The sequence below is a fragment of the Ochotona princeps genome, chromosome 2, assembly GCF_030435755.1.
Source record: "Ochotona princeps isolate mOchPri1 chromosome 2, mOchPri1.hap1, whole genome shotgun sequence".
Taxonomy (NCBI): Eukaryota; Metazoa; Chordata; class Mammalia; order Lagomorpha; family Ochotonidae; genus Ochotona; species Ochotona princeps.
The window spans coordinates 11952385-11975907 of NC_080833.1; the positions used below are offsets into that span (position 1 = coordinate 11952385).

At 53.8% G+C, this 23523-nt stretch overlaps 1 protein-coding gene across 7 annotated transcripts in view; it reads right to left on the reverse strand.

The window, feature by feature from the left end:
• Nucleotides 1–3419: 3419 nt before the first annotated feature.
• UBR4 (ubiquitin protein ligase E3 component n-recognin 4) overlaps nucleotides 3420–23523 on the reverse strand; it is a 150533-nt gene continuing 130429 nt past the window's right edge. For all 7 annotated transcript variants that reach the window (XM_058675913.1, XM_058675916.1, XM_058675908.1 and 4 more), the window contains 18 exons: nucleotides 23272–23469; nucleotides 22488–22568; nucleotides 20618–20705; nucleotides 20035–20162; nucleotides 19086–19193; nucleotides 18254–18373; nucleotides 17668–17858; nucleotides 17066–17239; nucleotides 16615–16714; nucleotides 14534–14752; nucleotides 13679–13792; nucleotides 12676–12818; nucleotides 12322–12447; nucleotides 11473–11667; nucleotides 8743–8967; nucleotides 5407–5497; nucleotides 4678–4840; nucleotides 3420–3804 (listed from right to left, as the gene is read on the reverse strand). In XM_058675913.1, the coding sequence (XP_058531896.1) occupies nucleotides 3740–3804; nucleotides 4678–4840; nucleotides 5407–5497; nucleotides 8743–8967; nucleotides 11473–11667; nucleotides 12322–12447; nucleotides 12676–12818; nucleotides 13679–13792; nucleotides 14534–14752; nucleotides 16615–16714; nucleotides 17066–17239; nucleotides 17668–17858; nucleotides 18254–18373; nucleotides 19086–19193; nucleotides 20035–20162; nucleotides 20618–20705; nucleotides 22488–22568; nucleotides 23272–23469 (2529 nt within the window). In that variant the 3' untranslated portion in view covers nucleotides 3420–3739. The remainder of the gene's footprint in view (nucleotides 3805–4677; nucleotides 4841–5406; nucleotides 5498–8742; nucleotides 8968–11472; nucleotides 11668–12321; nucleotides 12448–12675; nucleotides 12819–13678; nucleotides 13793–14533; nucleotides 14753–16614; nucleotides 16715–17065; nucleotides 17240–17667; nucleotides 17859–18253; nucleotides 18374–19085; nucleotides 19194–20034; nucleotides 20163–20617; nucleotides 20706–22487; nucleotides 22569–23271; nucleotides 23470–23523) is intronic.

The following is a 23523-nucleotide window of genomic DNA, read 5'->3' on the forward strand; positions in this document are numbered from 1 at the left end:
TCAAGGCTGAGGGTTCTGGAAGCCGGGGGTCATTCCAGAGCCATTCCCTTCAGGCCCTCACCTCAATCCTCTGGCCTGTGCACCTGCAGGTCCCCCCAGACAGCCCAGGCTTTCCCGAGCCGAGTCCTGCAGCAGGTCTGGCCTTAGGTCTCCTCTCTGTCACTGAGGTCAGTGCCTTCCTCCATGTCAGGAGTCAGTGTGTTTACTAAGCACTTGAGCCAGGTTTGCCAGTTGGCAAATAAAAATACCGGATGTCCGGTTAAACTTGAATTCCAGAGAATGATGAAGCAAATTTTTAGTGTCTAAGTCTGGGCCCAAATGCTGCATGGGATATGCTTACACTATACTATCAGTCACTGACCTGAAGGTCAACTTTAACTTGCTATCCTGACTCTGCTCTGGGAGTTCAAGTGGATGCTGCTGAGACAGACCCCCCAGGAAAAGTGGAAGGGCGGCAGTGGACCTCTTAGCCATGACCTGGGCCACTCCTCTGGGTCTCCCTCGGAGCTGGCCAGAGTTCTCTTGGCACTGGGAGCCGGAGTGCAGGCGGGGTAGGTGGCCCAAGCTGAGCTAAGCTGGGAGAAGCAGCTCTCGGCTGCCACTTCCAGAGCTGGAAGAGGAGACAAGAGTGGCATTGTGTGGCTGTCAGCAGACACACTTGCTAGGGCTGTGACCCTGTCCCCACCAACAGGCAGATCCCTGCCTCATGAGGGGGACCAGAGCTGGGACACCTGTAGTTCAGAGTTCCAAGCCCAAAACTGCCCTGGTGGCATTCTGGTGGGGTGGAACCCGCGTGTCTGCCTTGCTGTTACAGCCCTGGAGCTGGCTCCCAGGGTCTTACCTCTCATCGGCCCCAGCCTTCAGCAGAGTTCCCAGCATGTGGCCTGTTAATCCATGGCTGTAGCTGCCCCACTTACCAGTAACTGGCCAAGCCTTGGCTCCCAAAGCTGTGCTCTCTGGCTGGGAGCTAGGATGAGCTAACCAGCTAAGATGGGGAGCAGGGCTCAGGCCAGCCAGGCTGCATGGTCCTGGCTGAGCAAGTCTGCCTCTCCTGAGCTCTGGTTCCCTTTCAACAAGGATGAGGGTGACTGAGGCTCAGTGACCACAGCAGGCTGTGCTCCCGCGTCAGAGTAGCAGGCATTCAGTGGGAGCACTGCCCCCACAAGTGTGTAAAGCTATCAGCAGTGACAGAGGCCTGACAAGGGACCCCTTGGGGAGACCAGGCAGGCTGGGGGACGCTGGGGCTGGATGCAGTGGCACTGTCACTGGTGAAGTAACAACAGGACCTTGGGAGGTGGAGGGCACAGCAGCAAGGCCAAGGCCCACCTGCTGCACTCCTGCCATAGCAGGACACCCACGCCACAGACCACGCCCTGCCCACTGGCTCCCCACCACTCCAGGCTCCCTGGGGCCAGCAAGGGCAGCTCCTGCTGACCCAGCCCCGATGCTGGCTGTAGCCACCTCCCAATAGCCACTTCCTTGCCTGGGGAGCCCCACAGGAAATCATCTCCCTGCTGCCAAGAGGCCTGGCCAATCTGATGCTGTAATTGATTTGCTGCTCAGCTGCTTGTCAATCATGGCCCAGGATGTGAACGGGGCGGTGCCAGGGGGTGGTGGGGTTGAGGTGGGAGGGAAGAGCTGGAGTGCACGGTGATGGAGAAAGTGAGCTGGGGACGCTCAGTAGGGTCACCCTCCTCCCACCTCCCTTCCGAACCTGGCACCCCTGCTCCTGTCAACACTTCCAGGTAACAGCCTTGGCCCAGGCCAACTGTTTGGCTTAGTGAGTCAGCCTCAAGTCAGGATCCTGGGCGTCCTGTCCTCTCTGTGCCAACTGATCCCTAGCTTACAAGGCAGGTGTCAGAGCAGAAGGGCATAGGGAGAGAGGTGGAGGATGGCTGACCAGGGCCAGAGCAGCCGCCCTTCCCAGGCTGGACCTAAAACTCCAGGGACAGGGGTGAACACAAAGCAATGGGGAGATGCTGCAGCTGCGCATGCCTCCTTCAGCTGCTCTGAGCTTATCAGGAGGCCAACGGGGACGAGCTGGCAACACTCAGAGATGGGGCAACAGACAAGGAGGGTGGGAAACGCAGAGCAGCAGAGCTGGAGAGTAAAACAGCCATCGCCAGGGCAACAGAACCTGTGTTGGCGGCGGGACGTGCGTGCCATGCACACAGGTGTGTGCGTGTTGGGTTGGATGTCTGACACCCAGACATGCAAGGGCGTGAGATTCCTGTACTTCAGTACACTGCGGGCCACACCCGGGGCCAGGTGGGCCAAGCTGGGATGGACCAGGTTCTAGAACCCTGTCCTGTATCCTACAGCAAGGCCCGAGGTTGCCTCCCACCACCCCCTAGAATCCTCTTCCAGCAAGGGTCAAGCCAGCAATGGCCCGACCAGGGGTTTTGGAACACTAGAGGCCTGGCCTGCAGGCTCACCAATAAGCTACCATCCACCAATCTCGCGCTGGCCTCGCCATGCTGGTCCTATGCAAACTAACATTCCCACTGTTTCATAGACAAGGCACAGATGGACACCTGACCAGGAGCCTATGCTGCTGCCTCACCCCAAAGTCAAGCAGGGCCTTCAACAGCCCATGTGCCCATGAGGGCATATATGCCCAGGGCTGTCAGCGGGGCCTGGCAACCAACTGCCTTTGTCTGAGTCCCTGCCTGGTGTTCATGCCTGCTGCCCAGTCAGGGACACTGGGGGTGGGGGTGAGGGTGGGCAGCCCAGACTGTGGAAGTCCTCTGTGTAGGCCATGGGTGCCCTGTCTCAGAGTCTGGTCTGAGGAGTCAGCCGCACAGACCACTCAGTGGAGTAGCCACAGGAACAGGAGACGGGCATCTGTCAGTGCTTGTCCCCTGGGACACGCTGGTCCGCCCGCTCGATTCTGCCGCCATGAGTGTGGCTCGGCAGCAGTTCTCGGAGGTTCTGGGGGTCGCTGTAGGGGTGTGAGCCTGCCAAGAAACACGTGGCTGGTGCACTCTGGCCAGCATGGCTGCTTCCAAGGCAACCACCTGTCGGGGCTGTCCCACTAGGAACATGAGCCTGCTGGGTGTCTGCAGAGTGCTTGGCTGGTCCCCTCAGCATGCTGATCCATGTCTACCCCAGGATTCCCGCCAGGCCTTGCCCTGGGAACGTCAGGGGCTCCTAGGGCCTCTGCGAGGGCCCGTTCCCTGCAGCCTGCCTGCCTTCACTGAGGATGAAAACAATCGCCGTGCTCCAGCTCCCAAAGACAAACAATGAAGAGCAACACTATGTGCTTGGGGTGGTGGGGGGTGACACACAGCTACTAAGCATCTCTACTCCCCGGCCCAGACTGGCCTGGCTCGGCTAGGGACTAAGGGGCCCAGGGAGTGGGGTTCAGCGTACAGCCAGCACTGCCAGGATGGGTTCAGGCAGCAGCCAACACCTTCAACTTCTAGGTGCATTAAGTCATTCATTTATTTCTCAAGATGTGCACACTCAAGTATTAGGCTGGCAAGGACAAGCCTTGGCTCCCAGGTCCGTACAGGTCCTTCGATGGCTGGGGTTGCAGACAACTTCAGAACTAGTGCACCACACGCATGGAGAACAGGAAGCCTAAAACCCCAAACCACTCCAAGAAACAACCGGGAGGGAGTCAGGGAGTGGGGGGCAATAATGCAGCACCCCACGGGGAGCCGGCGGACAGGACAGGGGAGCACGGCGGGAGGCAAGCTTGCTTCAGTCTTCCTCAATGGCGCCGGCCCTGGGGCGGTCAGGGGACTGAATTCAACAGGTCCTTCAGGAAGCTCTCCGGATCAGGGACTTCTGCGAGGAGACCTGGAACAAACAGGGCCCGTGCTGCTCAGGCGTGGTGTGCACAGCCGCACAAATAACAGCTGCTACGTCCACGCACGTATCACTCCATGCCACAATAGGCTGGAGGCGGCCACCTGCTGCCAGCGGCAGTGACCTGGGGGCAGTCAGTGAACACACCCTCTCCTGCACAGAAGCAGGGATGGCTGCAGGGGAGGGGCCAGCAGTCTGCGAGAGCACCTGCAGGCAGCATGTGCCAGCCTCTCACACCTTCTCAGCCGTATGCGGGTCCCAAGAGAGGCTGAGGGCTCTGTGCTGAAGGGCTGCGAGGGGCAGGGCAGGCTCTGGCCTTGCGTTTCACTAGCTGGGGATGAGGACCTGCCACTGTGTCTCCCAGGATGCCACCCCACCCATAACTCGGGAGCACTCTCTTCTGTTCTCACATTTACCATCTGTTTTGGATTTCCAATGAAAAGCCTTCCATGTCTCCTGGGAGGCAGGTACAACCGCAGGGGTCTTGGTGTGCAGAAGGCAGGGGGAGACAGGCACAACCCCATTTGCATTTTAATTCCCTGAAAAGCTATTAATGCCCAGAACCAAGATAGAGCTCTGCCACTCTCTAGTTCCGGTCTGACAAACAACAGGTTTCTCTTCAAAGCCTCTGCTAGCCACGCTCCAAAATGGAGGAACCAAGTTCCTGCTCTGCCCAGAGCTGGCTCATGGCCGGCGGGCAGCTCGAGGCCCAGGCGGTGCAGCTTGGAGCTGCTACCCCACCAGTACTGACCAACAGGCTGGTCCGCCTGTGCCTGCTCCCAGAAGACCAAGCCCTGGACAGCCCCATGGTTGCAGACACAGGCCTGTGGTACAGAGCTGCAACACGAAAACCCTGATACTGACCGGCCACGTCGAGGAACTCTGAGAAGGTCTCCACGGGCACAAACTCCTCCTGGAAGGTCTCCAGGGCTTTGTCGGCAGCCTCGTAGACGGGCATGTCGTTGTGGCGGATGTACTCGGCCAGAGAGCAGGACCAGCCTCCCTCCGTGTTACTGGTAGGCACCTTCTGCAAGAACCAACAGGAGACAGGGCCGGGAAGGTGGATGACTCAGGGCTGCCTGGCCTCAGCCCGAGCTGCCCTCTGCCCCAGCACACTGGAGCGATCCTGAGGGCATGCTGCAGCTCCAGGAACAGCATCCTCCCAGGATCCTTCATCACACACAAGCTCCAACAAGTGACTATGTCTGCAAAGTCAAGGGAACGCCAACAGCTTCCTGTGCTGAGCCTTCTCGCTCAGGGGAAGGGATCCTCTCAGGCACAGGGCAGCGGCCTGTCCCAGGCAGCCTGCAGGGCTGAGTCTGTCCCACAGGGCAACAGCCTTCACACCCGTGTGACATGGAAAGGTCGTGGGCTCGCAGCAAGCTCAGCTTGAGGGCGGGTGAGAGGAGTGATCCCAGGGCCACGGTTGCCATCATGAACCCTCCCTGCCTGCCCACAGGAGCCACTTGCTGCTCAGCAGCAGAGTACCCTCAGGCCACAGAGGAGAGCCACCCAGACACGGGGCCGGCTCCCAGCTCGGGGGTGTATGTTTCCATCCTGGCAGACCAAGGCGGGCCTCAACTCTGTCCTTACCTTAAACATGTTGTAAATGAGATCGACGAGGGCCCAGAAGAGCAGGGAAGCCCGATAGGTAGAGTAGTCCTTCACTGCCTTGTCCGCCAGCCTGGAAAAGAACACCAAGGAGACACTCAGGGGCAGAGCAGAGCCCGGGGTGCCAGGGGCAGAGCTCCTACAAAGGCATTTCGCATAAGCCCAGCCACTTAACCATGTTCTTGGTGACAAGCAAGAAGGCAACCTTGTGAAGCCTTGGTACCTGTAGGTTTACTTACTCCGAAAGGGTTCAGTGAAATGCATATGACTCTCTCAGTACTCGGCTGCTAAGTCCAAGGAAGATGAGAACAGCAAAACAGTGACACCCAAAACTCTCCCAGGGCTGGAGTTGTGGTACAGTGGGTTAAGCCACCACTTGAGACAAGCCATCCATCAGAGTGGCCAGTTTGGATCCCAGCTGCTGGGGCCATATCACCCACATGGGAGACCACACTGGTTTCCTGCTTGTGACCTGGCCCACTGCTGGCTATTGAGGCCATGTGGTGAATGAACCACTGGATGGCAGATTCTCTGCCTATCTCTTCCTTCCCTTCTCTGCTGCTATGCCTTTCAAATAAGAACAAATGAATATATAAATTAAAATAAAGCCCCTGACTTGGGAGGATGCCCATGTTTCCTTGCACAGCCCCACACCACCTCACGGATTCCACGACTTAATTAACCACTCTGTACTCCAATCTTGCCACTCCCATCAGGAAAAGCTTATTTCGCAAAGTCAACAGCCCCAAATCAGCCAGAGACCTTCCAAAGGTGCACTTTGTGTCGAAGCAGCCAGCTGGTAGAAACTAGTGTCGAGTACCGGCAGAGTTCAGGACGTGTGGCCGCCCGACATCTCTAGGTGCCATTAACACATCCTTTGGCTTCTCTACGTAACCTGCCGATTCGGTTCAGGGTTAAAGGCAGCCAGTGCCTTGGAGTCCTGGGGTGGCGTGCACCACCTTGGCTGCCCTCTCAGGAGACACTCTTGGTGTGAGGGGAGGAGCAAAGTGGACAGAGCCCCCGTGACATAAGGAGGGTGAAGGGAGGTGGGGTGCGCTTCCACCTCCAGGCTGCAGGGAACTTCATCTGTAAACTGCCACAACTGTCCTAAGATTCAGGGTGACCAGCACTGTCACAGAGCACTGTGAACCTTGTAAGACATCCCATGTTTTGGGATGTTTAGTATTAACATGCATGTGCAAGTGTAAGGGTTGTGGAAACAGTGGATGGTGTTGTGGCACAGTGCGTAAAGCTGCTACCTGCAACACTAGCATCCTATATAGGTACTGGCTCAAGTCCCACGTGCTCCACTTCTGATCCAGCTCCCTGTTAACGGCCTGAGGAAAGCAGAGGAGGTTGGCTCAAGTCCTTGGGCCTTCTCCACCCAGGTGGGAGACCTGGAAGCTGGTTTGCTAGCTTCAGCCTGGCTCAGCTCTAGCCATCTGGGAAATGAACCAGCAGATGGAAGATGCGTGTGTGCGTAAGTGTGTATATTATGTAGTTCAGAAGTTAAAACTATACAGGCCTAAAGTGAAGGGACTGCCTAGTATGGGTTAGATCATTCACATCCGCACTCGCTTTATTTAATTCTCACAGGAGCATCAAGCAGTGAGGCAATCTCTTGTTTGCTAACACGAGGCCAGAACCTCCTTCTATCAGTGTCCTTCTCCTTTCTCCACTGCCAAAGCTGCTCGCAGATGCTGCAGCTCAAAATGGAAACGACTAGAAGGGAGGCCCTTGCATGAGGAAAACACTCTGCTCCAGAGGAAGTTACAGGTGAGGCTACGAGGGAAGATGAAGGGGCTCCAGATTTAAATACTGCAGGCTTCTGGCACAGGAAGACCCCTTTTCCCTGAATGTCAAATATGCAGGTCAGTTTTCCCGTGTACCTCCTACTGCCCCCACCCCACCAGCACAGAAGCCACCGGGCCTGCTCATGGACACTGCCCCACCAGCACAAAACACGCTCTGAACACCCTTCCAACCACGACTGCTCCTCCCTGGAATCCCAGCTCCAGCACCTGGGCCAGTCTGCTCAGCTCCCGGCCCCAGCCCTTGGCCAGGGATGGTCCTCTGTGATTGTTCTGCTTTGGTGAGCAGAAATCTTGCACGATCCAGCCCTACTTAATTATCTAAGGCTAATTAGTCCAGTGACTAAACGGCTACAGAGAAAATGGCAACCCACACCTGCACCTCATATTGGGTTTCCCAAACAAGCTGTGACCAAACAGGCTTCCTGACTGCTGGGGACGGTTAGCGAAAGCAGAAGCAGTCCTGGCGGGCTCAGCCTGCACACCTGCCACGCAAGCCCCAGAGCACATGCCTGAATGCGGCCGCCAGATCTGACCTATCAACTCCCCAGCGCTCTCATGGATTTTGGGCATCCGGCAGCTCTTGGGTAACAGTGGAATGTGACACCTCTGGAATGGGGACAGGGGCCATGCAGCAGCCTAACAAAAAGACTCGCCCTCCTCTACTGTGCACACACAAACCAGGACTGGCCAGATTCTGTGGGGCAGCTCCAACCTGGAGGCATGAGGCTCCTGAACCCCATAAAGCAGAGCTGATGGCAGGAGATCAGCTGTGTGCCACTTGGTCTGCCTAAGATGTGCCCTCTGTGTCCAACCTGACCTAGAGATGTGGAAAGACCCCTGGGGATCGCAGGGGAGCAGCAGAAAGAGGGGCAGACTTTCCAGAAATGGAGGCACATGCATCTGAGGGGCACAGGTGCAGCTCCCTAGTGCAGGCTGATGGCTCAGGGGGAAGAAGTGTCCCATTTATGCAGCCCTTAGGGGGTTCCCTCAAAGAAATGGTGATATCTGCTGTTTGTGGACACCTCCCTAACTGACCGAATCACAGCACAGCTCACAGAAGCAGTCCACTGCCTTCCTGGAAGGCACCCTCCTCTCCGGCAGGCACACATGTGCATGAACAGAGAATAAGAGCACAGAGGTGCCGATGGGATGCCAACATAGTAGGTGGAGAAGTAGGGGACAATGAGCTTTGGACCAGGAAGTCCCTACCTGTGACCATGCTGACACTTTCCTGCTTATGCCCAGACCAACAACAGTCAAACACCTGGTCCCCACTCTCGGCCCCTGGTGCCCTTGGCTTTCCTCCTTAAATGTATCACTCATGCCTGGCCGCTGTTCTGAAATTCCCTCCAGCAAGGAAGCCTGGATCCACTGTTCCACTAGCTGGATACAGAATTTAAGAGCCGAGGCAGCTGCCAGCCTTCGGACGGCCTCTGGTCAGGGCCAACTGCTGAACCAGAGAGCAAGGCCCCAGGCAGCGGGGCTCTCCGTGGCAAGCACTGACCTGGTGGCGCCTCCTGGAGCCACAGCCCGAGCCTGTGAGGTCACCAGCAGCCTGCGCAGCATCTCCAGGCGCACGGTTCTCCACTGCTCTGGGGGCAGGACGTGCAGGGCCAGTGCTGCATAGTAGTGTGGCCCATCCACCTCGAAGGCGCTTTCCACCCACTTCTCCTTGGGCTGCTCCAAGAAGCCTTGGAGGTTCTTTTCTTCTCGGGAAGTTGCTCGAGTTCTGGAAAGAAAAGGGGTATGATGAGAGCAGGGTGCGGGGAGGCACCAGCAGCCAGATGGAAAGACTGGCTTGGCTTGCGCCTACAATTTGTGAGCACTTGGTTGGGTGAATGTTACCAGCTGCAGCCATGAGGCCTCCCTCCCTCCCCTCTGGCAATACAAGTGCCGCCTTTTGCCCAGGCCCTCCTGTGTGGCGTCTATTCTGATCCAGCGCAATCCTAAACAACTAGTGGCTCCTGACACTCTGCTGTCAGGCACCCACATGCAACTGTTCCAACTCCTTGGGAACTTCGGAGACGTGAGGCGGTCTGACCAGTCACCTAGCTCCTAAGTGAGGCAGCTGGAGCACAAAGCTAGATTCCCTGGCTCATATCCACAGCCTCAATCCACACAGCCTTTCTATTTCCCAGGGGCCTGCATGCAGTGTGTGTCCGGCCCCAACCTTGGCTCCTGACGGCTGGCTGTTCTACAGCCTGTGCTCCTCCCCTCAATTCTAAGGCTGGTCTCCAGGCGAGCACTGCTTCTTCTCTCACCAGAGCTGCCACAAGCCTGACAATGGGCACCACTCTACATGTCTGATGTGGATGATCTCTTCTGAGCCTCATAAGGACAGATAAGATACAATCACTACTCCAATCTCGGAGCAGAGGAAACTACAGTACACAAGAGGGCAGATCTTGTGCCTAAAGTCACCCTGGAGTAGGATGGTAGTATCGAATCCTAGCAGCCTTGCTCCTGAACCTTCCACGCCGATGTGTGTACTGCCCTCCTAGGGTGAAGTTTTGACAATGGCATATTGACCAGGCACCGGGAAGTCACTGCAGTCTTTGCTTCTGGCTCGACTTTCCTCATGGTTTTCTCCTGCCACACTTGCCTGATAGGCAGGCCTACTTCCATAACAAACATGACACGAGCAGCCATTACAGTGCAGTTTCCAAGGCGGCAGATGACACTGCTACAGACTGGGCTGAAGGAAAGTGGGAGGACAGGGCGCAGGGCACCTGGAGAATGGGCATGGCCACAATGTGGGGATACACTGGACTGCCCCTCCTGGATCATGCCTCATCTGTCATCACTCAGGTCTCACTCTGTGGCTCAGGGCAGCCAAGGGGTGACACATTTGCCTTCACATGGAAAAGTTCCACCACTGGTACCCCGCTGCCTTGAGACCAAGTTCACCGAAGTCAGATGGCTGGTTAGGGAAGACAGCCTGTGGCAGAGCAGTGGCCTCCTGCAAAGCCTCCAGCTCAGCCTCTGACTGACCAAGGCCACAGGAACAGAGTCAACTCCCTGTCTCCTGAAACGGACATGAGCCAGAGCTAAAAATGCCTGGCCTATGGGACCAATGGGACCCCCGAAGTCACCGGTTCTATTCCAGTGAAGCAAATCACAGAAATCATTTTCTTGGCCGAGCTTGTTTTTTTCGTGTAGAAGGGAGCAGTCCAGTCCACCTCAAGACTGCCAAGAGACACGTCTCTGCAAGAAGCAAGGGCTGGCCAGGGCCCCGGGAATCTTGGTAATTAGCCCGCTCAGGCCTGCTGCGTGGCGCGGATGGCGGCAAGCTCTGTGAGGCAGGTGCTTCTTCCGACAACAGCATCTGCTTCTGGCTCAGCAGATGATGTAATGTGCTGACGGAGACCTGCCTGCATCTTCAACAATGAAGCCCGCAGTCTCAGGAGGGCAGGGAGGGAAGGAGAAAACACTGCTGTGGAGGGCGGGCCCCAGGGAACAAGAGACAGGCTGTCCTGCCGCTTGGGCTGCATGCCAGCCACACAGGTGGGCAGTGCACAGGCGCCGAGCCCTGCCCGGGAGGCCTGCAAGACTGCAGGAAACAGGGCTTACAAGTAGGAACCCATTTAAACAAAACCATATGCCAAGACATAATACGCCTCTTGGTCTTGTTTTTAAATTTCAGAATGGAATAAAAGATTCCCTACTCCCTCCAAGTGCCCCCTTCAAATCACACTTCCAGGTATCAATCTAATGCGCAACTGGCCAAAAACTACACATGTGTTGTTGCTGGCGCCTGCATTCCTGGTTGACTTTCCCCTCCAGATGTCATCACCCTTTGCCCCTTGCACTTGCCAGAAGCATTACACACAAGAGAGAACAAGAGAGAAAGCAGGGATCACTAACCCAGCTCTGCTGCCTTCACCTCTAAAAACTCACTGTGATCCTGGGCTAAGGATCGCAGCGAAGCCCCAACACGGCTTCCCACCACCCAGGAGTCTTGAAAGTAGTTGTAGTGGCTACATCAACATAGACTTCAGCGGCCTGGCTTTCTCCCACTTCCTGATGCCCTGCCGGTCAGTCCAGGGATGTAGCTCCTGGCTGCCCATAGCGGAAGATGAGGCAGTTTGGAAAAGGAAATCACCCTTGTAGCTTCCTTCTCCGGTTCAAGAGATGAACTTCCCTACCTCGACAAAGGCTGCCTTAGGTCGGCATGGGAAAGAAGGGGGATGGGGTGGGTGAGCTGAGAGCCACGTGTGGGCGACAGGATACTGACGTGTTCAGGACATAAAGCACAGTGTGAATGATGTATGGGATCAGGTGGATGTTGCTCTCCCGGCCTCCCCCGCCGGTGTCGGCACTGAATGACTGTTCCATGGCAAAGCGCAGGAAGAGGAGCTTGATGTCGTGGATGTTGAGCTGGTACGTGGGCTCCCGCTGGCCTGTGCATTCCTGGAGGTAAGTGTTGTGCCTGGGGAAACAGAACAAATGCTGCAATTGGGTTTCCTGGCAAAAGCCCAGCCTGGCAGACAGAAGCCCTTCTGATGGCTATCAGGGTGAATAAACGGAAAAGACAAAGGGAATGCCCAGAACAGTGTGGAGGCAAGCACGAGGATACTTTCATCTGCAGAATGGGTATAATGACCACAGAGGGTAAGCACTCACACACATTGCCCATTTTTATTATCCTTACTGCCAGGGATCTATCACCCAACAGGATTTGGGGTGGGAATCAAAATGACACAAAGCCTCTGGCGAAGCTTTACTTGGAATTTTACAACCACCATGGCTTTACAATATCCCTCCTACCACTGAGCCACTTTCATTATTAAACATCAGGTTACTCACTCACTGTACAAAACTGGGAAATCTTGGCTTCAAGGACTAAGTTGGAGGGCAGAGATCTCAGGTCTTAGGCTGAAGACCAACAGAGTTGACAGTACTTTCCCAGTGCCTCAGAAGCTGAGGGTGCTGGCTGCTGTCAGCCTGAGGTTGGACTGCAGACCATCCCCTCAGTAAGTACCTTCCCCCATCCTCAGCTGCTCTGGACAGCTCCCCAAGACAGGAAATGGTGCTATCGGACTGGCCTGGACTCATTTCTACCAGGCAAATATTCAACACTCACCTCGCCAAGCAAGTGGCAAAAGCTGACTCAGGGACGTGGGGCCCCCAGACGGGAAGGAGCCCATTGCACTTGGTGTTGGCATTCTGAAGGGCAGCACTTTCCCACTCTTCCCGGCCTCGAGCCAACCTGCACAGGGAGGAGAGCAGGGACCAGTGAGTACTGGAATGAACCAAGAGCGGCAGAAGTGGAAACAGCCACTTGTAACCTTAATGGCAAACACTGCTTAGCAAGTCTGCTTTCAGTTTAGGGCAAAGCGACCGCCAAGCTGGCAGAGCCAGCGCCAGCAAGTGCAGGCCCTGGGGAAGAGGCCCACCCCGGCAGAACAGCGGCCCGCTCCCCACAAGCCATGCCCACCTGACGGCAGCCAGGTGGCAGTCGTAGTGCACGATGTTGAAGTGGGACACGGTGCTGTAGCCCTGCTGCTTCCGAGGCTTGTTCTCCATCTCCTCTAAGGCGACCCGCTTAGTGAATGTGTAGATGCCCAACACCTTGGTGGGCTGCAGAGACAACACAGAGAGGAGAGGAGGTGAGTACAAAGCTCCCCACTGGCTTTAGAAAGTCGCTTTAACCATGCAAGTGTGTGTGCTGGCGAGGGGGTGAGGTCGCCCTCAGCCATGGGTAAACACTCAGCTAGGCACAGCCTCATGAAAAAGCAGCAACCAGTAGGAATGTGGTTTTGTGCAAAGAGGCAGAAATACAAGCCTAAACTAAGTCACCTTCCTCTTCTTGATGCTTCAGCTGTCTGAAAAGGCCAGAAAGAGCTTCCTGACAAGTCATCTGCCCTTCATCCTCCACCAAGCAGGGCAGAGGAACCTGTGGCAGGGGGTACAGGGCCCAGCAAGGCTTGTACGGAGGGGCCTGCCCTCCTGCAACCCTGGTGCCAAGTAGCACATGCATGCTGGATTCAAGGGGGGAACCTGCAGACTCCTCTCTGGGGCAGGCGCTCTGCTTGAACGAGCGAGAGGGGCAGGGTCTGAGCTCCTTTGCAGGGCCCCAGAATGGAAGCACCATGATGTATTAAGCCTGGGTTTAGAGTCCAAGGAGTCTAGGCTGAATTCTAGCTCTGTCTGTCATTTTCACCAGAAGTTGGGGCTTTTTTACATAGAGAAGAAACTAGCCAGTTTCCGTAAAGCTCCAAGCATGAGGCCTCATTTACAGATGGAAACTCAAGGGGCTACTTGTCTAAGAGAAGCTGGATCAAGAACAACCACCATCGCCGCAGTCCTCCTGACAGTTCCTAAGCTTTAAGCCTCCTCCCTAGCCCGTCAAGCACAAGCTGGGCCCCAGGAGGGAGGCCACCTAGAACACGGGGCAGGGTCGCACGTCCTCAGGCTGGAGCGCAGCCCAGCAGCTGTACCTGGAACTTGTACCCCTCCCTGCAGATGCAGCATGTGAGGCCCGGCTCCTCAATCAACTCCTCCATCTGCTTCAGTAGCGCCGTCTTGGTCACAACCTGGCCCTTTTCGTTTGTCTGTGGAGACACCCAGGAGTCAGGTCAGAACATTTCCACATGCCCTCTTCCCCTGCCAGGGGACGTGCAGAACAGGGTATTCTTCCACATACACCACAAGGAGAGCCTGTTAGGAGTCATCTAAGAAGGCTCCAAGACCCAGACTCCTCTGCCAGTCTCCCCTTCTGACAGGAAGCACTGAAGTGTGGGAACCCTGGCAGAACACTGTTTGCCACCAAAAAAGGCTCCTCTGTGCCAGCAACACCCAATTTCAGCTGCCCAGGGCCATTACTCGATCCACTTCCTGGGTGAGTATTGGTCTGCTGACAATTCCCCTGGCTGCGAAAAGGCTCTCTGGTGGACTACTGCTTCCTTCAAGGTGGGATATTAAAAAGGGCACAAACAGCCTGTGTCCAATAGACCCAGGTTCAAAATCCTCTCGCCCACTTCTTGGTGACAGGCTTAGGCCTACCGATCTTACCTCTCCATCTCAGCTTCCTCATCTGAAACATGGCTACAGTAAGGCCGGCTTCACTGAACCATTGAAATAAAATGTTCCAAGGCAGAAAGCAAAGCATACAACAAGCCTCCCTAAATGATTGGTGTGGTCAGCACGTGCACTACCACTGTGAACAGGCTTAGTTAACCCACCCGAGTCTTCACTGAATGCACACAACAGTCACACTGTGGGTATAGACGGCAGGGACACGGCCATCTCCTCATTAAGTGTGGGCAAGCGAGCAGGGCTGGGTAGGGCCTTACCGTCATGCCCAGGGTGCCCAGAGCCTTCTGCCTCATCGCCATGGCCATGCGCTTCTTCTCAGCCCGGGTCTCCCTGCGGGCCGCGTCAATCTTCTTATTTACATCAGGGTGTTCTCTCAGGGCCTCCAGCAGGTTCTCTGCCAGGGTCCCGATGCCCTCATCACTGGACACCTGCTCCAGCTTATGCAGGTTTGTGATGGAGTCAGTTCCAATCAGAACCTGCCAACAAGACCAGAGAAACATGCCTCCAGTTAGACAAGACTTGCTCCCAGAAGCTTCAGGGTTTAGAAACCACTCAGTGGGTAGCCAAAGCCTTTGATTCTATACTGGCAGAGACAGAAACAGATGGAAGGGTTTGGCTCTGCCATTGTCCCTTGACCAGTTAGTTACAGGCTATTCAGCCTCATCGTGCCATATGCAACGGGGTAATGCCAGGTCACGGTGATAATTCAACATGAGACAACATAGTGAAAGAGCAAGGCCCAGGGAGAGAAGCAGCAGCAGCTGGTGAGGTGAGGGGTGAGCTCAAGGCATAACAGGCCCAAATAGCGATTCACAAGGGACTGCCCTGACCTCACCTGGAAGCCTTTAGGTCAACCAAACCTGTGGCAATTGTTTCAGGCTAGGTATGCTACAGGTAGTACTGCTCCAGTGGAAGTGGAGAGATGAGCAATTTCTCAAAAGCAGCCATCACTAAGACAGCCCTGTGCAGAAGGGACTTGGCAGTGGGGGCTGCAGCACCAGGCTGTGGCCGGGGAGGGGGAAGGCAGAGCACTGGCAGGAGCTGTGCCCAGGAAGCACTCCAGGTCGCTTGCTGAGAGCCACCTTCACATCACTGCTACCCCACCACCCCATCACAAGTGACACAATAGCAAGTACTGTGAATCTGATGGCAAATGCAAAGCAACAGGTGAGGCTGTGAGGCGAAGGCTCAGCAGCAGTCATCACAGGCGCTCGCTGGTTCATCAATCGTCTCACACTGGGGACTCGTCAGACCCGTCTCAGCAAAATCACAGGTCCTTGCACGTCCTGTGCTCCTTAATGCCCAGCCCTTATGTCAACTGCTCCGAACTTGGCCTTCAGCATCCCAAGCTCAGCACCCACAGTGAGGGGGAGAGAAGGAGGGAGGGAGAGAGGGAAGAAAGAGAAAGAGAGAGGGAGGGACTGTCTGTCTGCACATATCAAGGCAGTACTTTAGGTCTTCCTTCCATATGCAACTCTTTTCACTTCTTGAAATGTTTCACACTTCTTGTGCCCCTCAAATTTGCAAGTGCCAGGCTCTCTTAGAAATCCTTTTGTGTGGTTTAACAGGTAAAGTTAGCACCTAGGACACCAGCATCCCATACAGAGGCTGGTCTATCTATGTCCAGGCTGCTCCAGCTCCCTCCCTACTAATGGCCTGGGAAAGCCAGAGAGGATGGCCTAGTGCTTGGTCCCTTGTACCCACGTGGGAGACCTAGAAGAAGCACTTGGCTCCTGGCTTTGGACTGCCCCAGCCCCCATCACTGTAGATACTGCACTCTCTCTTTCTCTCTGAAACTCTGCCTTTCACACACACAAACCTGTTACTCAAAGAAAACATGAGTCCAGTCCTTGTCCCTCTTACAGGTGGACCTGGACTGGAGTTTGTAAGGACTGACAGTGAGTAAGAGATTAGGAATGAGTTACAGAGTGACCCAGACAGACCTCCCTAAGAATGAAGCTTTTAGCTGCCTCCGGCTGAGCAGAACACAAGGTGTTGGTACTCAGTCCCAGGGCCTGTGGCCACAGATCCAGCCTAGTTGTCAACCATCCCAGTTAGTTCAGCTGCTGCACAGATGATCCAGGACCTATTGAAGTCCCCATTAAGAGTGCTCCGAACGAGAAATCCCCAACAATGACATCCATGCAGAAATGCACTGGCTGCCCTCTGAGTCCCTGCGGCTCCAGATTCTCCTCCAGGGGGTGGCAAACATCTTGAGGTAAACCAGGGGGTTCTATTTCTTCAGTCGGAGGCAAATGGAGGAGATGTGTCGCTGTTTCCCTCAGCCTGCATGCCCTGCCTGCAGAGAGTAAGGTGTACATGCATGCCAGCCACTCACCTGGGTGGCAGGGTGCTGGATGGCCAGCCCCCGGAGAAGCCTCAGGATAAACGGCAGCGCTGGGCGAGACAGAAACTTTTTCCAGATGTCCGCATCCAAACTGCAGAGCAGAGGAAGGCATATGAGTGGGCCCAGGAGGCTAAGGCTACCTAGCAACCAGCTGCTGATTCTGGCTGGTCTAAACTAGCAGGGTTTATTCAGGCAGGACCCTCCCAGAGTGTTACAAAGAATCACAAAGACCAACCAGCTCTGAAAATGAACAAAAACCCAAACCCAGGCCCCTTTCCCCACAGCCCTGGAGGACTGCGCAGTGGCTGAGTGGTCACCCTGAGAGCTGCCAGAGGGGGCAGAAGGCCCCATGGCAGGGCCAAGGAGCAGGCATGAACTGTGACACACGAGGGTGCTGGAGCAGGAAAAGGGAGGGGAGAGACCCTCCAAGGCAGAGTCCTACTTCTTGGCACTGGGGATGTGTTTTTTCATGTAGTCCAGGGCATTCTGGGTAATGCCCTTCTGCAGGATGAGGTCCTTCAGCTGATGCCCATTGCTGTTGTTCTTGATGCCAGCTGCTATCTTACAGAAGCAGTCCAGGAAGACTTTGTCATCGCCACTGTGGTCTTCATCATACCTACACAGGAAGAGCAAGGCTCAGTGTGTGACAAGCAGGACAAAACCCATGAAGCCTTGCCCTTGATCTTCAACCAGCACAGGAACTAGTCAAAACTCTCACTAAACCTAAAGGCCTTCAGACCTGGCTCCCGGCACCCCCGCCCTTGCTCAACAACGTTCTCTGACATTCTCTTGTGTTTTCACACCCTCAAACGTGACTCCCCCGACCTTATCAGACTTTTCCCCATTTCACCAACAGCCATACCTTCTCTGCCTGGCCAGTTGCTAATTTAACACAATATACTTCCATTGACTCCCCAGCTAGACTGAGACCCTTAAAAGCCAGAGAGAGCACACAAGAATCTTTGAGAAATCTGGATGATTCTACATGAGCCCCAGAGGACTGAGGGTGAGGGTTTCTGTGGAGACTCTGACCCAGTCACATACTTGTCAAAGTTGCAGTAGGGTTTGAATCGTTCCACCAGGATCTGCATTTTCTCTACCTCTCCAAAGGAAAGGTATGGGATAATGCGAAGCAGGCCCTGGAGCACACTGGGGTTGGAGCGCACGAAGGTGCTGTTGATCTGGTCCAAGAGCATCACAAGCTGATCCTTGTCACCCGTCAAGAGGAGGTTTCCCTGCAAAGGAGGGGGAAGGCCCTTCATGTAGCCAGGATGGTGGCTGCAGACAACGGTTGACCCCAAAGCTCATTCACTCCCATTCAGTCATTAAGAATTGTGCTCCAGTAGCTCTCTGGGAATAACAACAGCGTTAAGTCCTGTGGTGGCTCTGTTCAGCATCAAATGATCAAAACATTCCCCTTCGCTTCCTTGCCAACAGAAGGCTCACAGCTCCAGCCAAGTCATTAGCACCAATTAGAATGGGAGATATTATGGACAGAGAGCAACTGATTAAATGATGTGAGTGGGCTGGATGATCTTTGGTTGAACTCAGTAACACACAAGCAAGTCCACTGCTGACAACGTCAGCGCAGGCCCCCAGGCCTGAAACATGGGGACACGACTCCACTCACCTTGTCTTCACTCAGGGGCTCAGCGTTGGACTCATCTAGAATGATCTCCATGATGCTAAGCACTTGTTCAGCCACGGCTGCTCCCCCACTGTCCTTGCTTTCCTGCTCAGCTACCAGGGCCTGTAGGGAGGGAGACCCAGTCACTCTCAGGACCAAACTACACTAGCACTGTGGCACAGAGCAAGCTGCCATGTCCTCTATCAGAGCACCAACTTGAGTCCAGGCTACTCTGCTTCCAATCTAGCTTGCTGCTACTACACGCTGGAAGGCAACAGAATGGCCCAAGTATTGGGGACTCTGTCACCCACATGTGAAAGCTGGAGAGCTCCAGGCTCCTGGCATTGGCCTGGTCCAATCCTTGCTACTGTGAACATTTGGGTGATAAGTCAGTAGACAAGGGAAGGTCTTTGTTTTTTTCTCTCTCCTGCTCTGCCTTGCAAATAGATAAAGACAAATACATTTTTTTTTAATTGCTAGGGAATCAAAGAGAAGTGATTAAAAGAAACAGAAAACCCTGCAACCGCTCAAGGTTCAAGGGTCAAGGGTGCCCTTCACAGCCTGAACTCCCAGAGACTGCGAGTGTGTGCTGTGGAATCTGTAGGGCCTGCTTCTCCCATTTGAACTCAGGACATGGACAGGAACGGTGCTGGGTGTGATGCCATGCCAACTGCATGAGCACAAGCCAGCAGAAGGGCCAACTGAACGATCAGGCAGCCAGACGGAAGGGCTTGCACTAAAGCTTGAGGCCCTGTATCTAACCCCAGAATGGAGGTGTTTCCCCACCAGGACCCCTAAGACTCCCTCCTCATCACCCACAGCCCACTTTCTTTACCAGGTTTAGAGTCCCCAGCATGACGTTCAAGGTGTTCATTTCCAGCTTGACCAGTTGTTGACGGTTGACTTTCACCTTCACACAGTAACTGAACAATTTCAGTAGCACCTGACAAGAGAAGACAGTCAGAATCCATGAGCTGATTTGCACGTGGAAGACGAAGAGACAAGCAGGAAACAAATGCCTAAGAGGAGCCAGGCCCGATCACCAAGTGCCTTCTCTAGGATGCAGAGGGCAGTGAAAAGTGGTAGCTCCACAGGCCGAGGCTGGGCTCTCCCATTAGCTTGGCATTTCAGAAGAGCAGTATTTTCCAGAGGCAGCTCCTGTGGGATGGGTATTCCCCCCCACACCCTCAAATGCTAAAACTATGGCAGAGATACCAGCTCCTACTGGGACAGGTGCTGCTCTGTTGGTCTAGGAAAAACCTCAGTACTAACTCAGACACTGAACTGACCTAACAGAAGGCAGAATGATCCCAAAGCCCATGGCCTCCACGAGCTCAGAACTAGGGCAGTCACTTCAACCACAGGCATGACCATGACCATACACGCTCTCTCACACCCTGTGAGCTGAAAAGGTAGTACCACTGTGGCACCCATGGACTTCTTTAATCCTTACTAATGAGACAGTTGTATGAATCCCCAAACAAAACTCTACAGTGCAAGAATGCAGCTATATTACAGAAACCCATTTGAAAAGCAATAATAAAAGAAAAACGTTGATCGACACCAGTGCAGTTATTTGGGAAGACAATCAGATGGTGGCTCCTAGGATGACTGAAGTATCAGAGAAGGCTGCCATCACACTGGATTGTAGGAGTGCGAGGTGTCTAAGGTCTGGATGGTTTAGGGAATAGCCACAGCACCATGTTGCCCTTTACGGTGAAGTGGAACAATGACTTCTATCAAAGCTTAAAGGCTGGTTCCCACCTTGCTGACCCTCAACTCACTGTAAGAAGGTGGCGCCCCTGCTTAAAATCTCTGATTCCTGCCAGTCTGTTAAGCATGCAGTCCAGGCCCCCACACTGGGCCATCACCCCAGCCATCTTGTACACTTCTTCTTCATCTTCTTCTTCATCTGCAGATAAGGGAAAACAAACAGAAATAGGGGCAGTGAACAAGCGATCCAGGGGCATTCTGCCAGGATGTTAGCCAACAGTCTTTTCCTTACCTCCAATAAAGACACAGCCAACCACAGGCCAGCACTGGATAATAAACTACAATATCTCACTCCTATGAGCTTTTTTAAGGTTCAAGTCAGTTACAACTGTGAAACATATATGTACCATTATCACCAATGGCAGAAAAAAAAGCCAAGCTAAAAATAAATCTGAATCAGTTTGTTTCTGATTGCATAACTTCCTCTAGAAGTCAGATTGTGCTCAACCCCTTAGCTGTCAGAACCAGGCCATGGATGCTGGCATTTTTACCCTCCACAGTTACGATGCAGATTCCTGGAGATCTGCTGATACTCAAGTCCTGAGAAGTGACCCGCTCAGCTCAATGCTGTCCTGGGCAAAGTACCATTATTACCTGTGGTGGAGTCCAGGGACTCGATAAACTCCTCAGTGGCATCACCCAGCAACCCTCGCATCCGATAAACAATTCTCATGGGCTCCCCCTGTACAGAGAAACTTACTTGTCAATGGGCCCAGAAAAGTGCAGAGGACCTAACACCCCACCTTGTTCAGTGCCTCAGCAATGTGGAGAACCTCTTAACAACAAAATCTCCCAGAATCCAAACTTACAAAGCTCACAAAGGTGCAATAAAGCTAATTTTATTGAGTGACTGTGTCAGGCTAGACATTGTGGGAAACATTTCACAAACACAATCTCATAAAACAATATGTAATGATTATTTATTGAGTGTTTCATGTGTTAGGTCCTATGATAATTAAGCATTTGAAGGCCCAGAGAAAAAGCTATTACAAACTCTGGACTTGGCCAGAGGACCCCTCAGTGAACAGTGCATGCCAATGGGAGGGATGAACGAGTCTCAACATTTACCTTGCCTTGTGGCTCAAAAGGCGAGATGAGCTGCCCATGTGGATTCACTGAGTTCCCTACATCACAGAAGTTTCATCTTTGCTTTTTATGTGCATCTAGTATCAAACCTGTGCTGTTCTGTTTGGATACTAAAACATCACTGACAGCAGCAACGGCTGTCCAAAGGCAGCAGTCCAGTGGGACCAGGACTTCAGCCCAAGCGGTAGAACAGAAATGAGCAAGGCCAAACTGTATAACAAACTAAAGGTCAGATGTACAGATACGCTGCTCAACTTATTTCAGGAATGTCTGGGACTAAGCATAGCAAGTTTGGAGTGCAGTCCCAACAGCTTCCTGGAATTCAGTTACATATTTTGGTCATTTAAAGGACAAATAGGGATAGAAACGTCACAAAGATTTAAAAAGAAGAGGGTTGCACGCCTGACGCAGCAGTTACTACTTGGGACATTTGCATCTTGTATCTGAGTGTCTGGGTTCATTTTCCTGCTAATGCACCTGGGAAGGCAGCAGACGGTGACCAAGCACTCAGGCCCCTGCCACCCATAGGAGCCTGGGATTTCAGCCTGACCTAGTCAAGCCTGTTGCAAGCATTTGGGGGGCAAGGGGACCTTCCTTTCTCAAGAACAAGTGCCGGGCCCGGCGGCGTGGCCTAGCGGCTAAAGTCCTCGCCTTGAATGTCTCGGGATCCCATATGGGCGCCGGTTCTAATTCTGGCAGCTCCACTTCCCATCCAGCTCCCTGCTTGTGGCCTGGAAAGGCAGTCAAGGATGGCCCAAGGACTTGGGACCCTGCAGCCGCGTGGGAGACCCAGAAGAGGTTCCTGGTTCCCGGCATCGGATCGGCCCGCACCGGCCGTTGCGGCTCACTTGGGGAGTGAATCATCAGACGGAAGATCTTCCTCTCTGTCTCTCTTCCTCTCTGTATATCTGACTACAATAAAGTGAATAAATCTTTAAAAAAAAAAAGAACAAGTGCTGATTTGAATCTCAATCTCCCTACCAATAAAATAAAAATGAGGCCTTTAACACAGCTAACTGGGAAAATGTTTGGAACAACGAGCAAGCCCAGAGAAGCCGAGAACGAAATGTCAGCGGCAACGCTCTCCAAAGGGCCCAAAGCATCAGGCCTTGCCCGTCACAGCACCCTCAGGAGCTGGCTGGCCCTGGGACTGCGCAGGGCAGGAAATGCCTGCATCTTCCTGAAGCTCTTCAACCTCTGCTAGTTAGCAACCTCCAGAGAGGACAAGGTCTTCTCCCTACACCCACACACTGGGCAGAGGCTCCTAAGTGTGGCAGCAAGCTGAGTGTAAGGGGATTAACAATGGCTTCTCCTGGTACAAGCTGGCTTAAGTCAGAAAAGGAAAACCACAGCTTCAAGCAAGAAAACACACACATACCTCATTTGTGGTACACCAGACCTTCTTGTAAACCTCAGCCACAGGCAGGTCCAAGCTAATGATTTTATTGTTCACTAGGAGCTTGAACAGAAAAACAGATGAGTTTGTTATTCTACACAATTGCAAGGCAAACACATTTCAAGACGCAGTGCTAGTTTATACGGCAGCACTTCAGGATTCCTAATTCTGTGTATCATGGCCCCTTGACAGACATCTTTGTGCTAAACAAATGCCCGTGTGTGCACGACACAGACTGCTGTGCAGTTTCAGGGTCACAAACATTCCAATGCAATGGAGGACTCCTGCCTAAAACCCCTGCTGAGGACTTCCTCCTGTCCTTGGTCCATCAGAGGGTCAGTACCAGGACAAGCAGTTTTTCTTTGTTCACTCCACAATGCCTGCCTTTCACCATGTGTACTTGAATACCCAACCATTCCAGCTGTCTGTAGGAAGGCAACACACCTGCAGAGGATTTACAACGCCAACATTTAAGGAGTTCAATTAACTTGTAAACTGAGAAGCCTCTGCCAGCAGTGACAACAGCAGCAGCAACCGACCACCATCACCACTAGGCACTAACCACTCATTCCATGCCAGCCATTGGGCAAAACCTTTCACAGGAAATGAATCTTAACACCCAGGAAGGTGGGACTCATGAACCACAATGTGTGGATGAGGAACTGGAAGAGACCCGCCCAAGGTCAAACAGCTGCTCAGGGGAAGCACCTGGATCTGATCCCTAACCCTGCTTCCAATCAGGGCAGTGGGCTCCCAGGTACGTTACCTCCATCCCACTGTCATCCTCCAGCAGAGCCACCAGGTCACAGTCCTGGCAAATCTTGTTCTTGATGTCCCTCATGAGTGGCCCAATGCCAGGCTCATTGCTGCTATACGGGTTCCCGGGCATCCTGCCCTGTAAGAAGTCTTCTTGCTGGGGGTCCTTCTCCAAGGTCACAAAGAACTCAGTGACTTCATTCTCCTCCTACAGGACAGAGTGAAGGCTGAATTGGGGTGACAGAGAGGCAGACTCATCCCC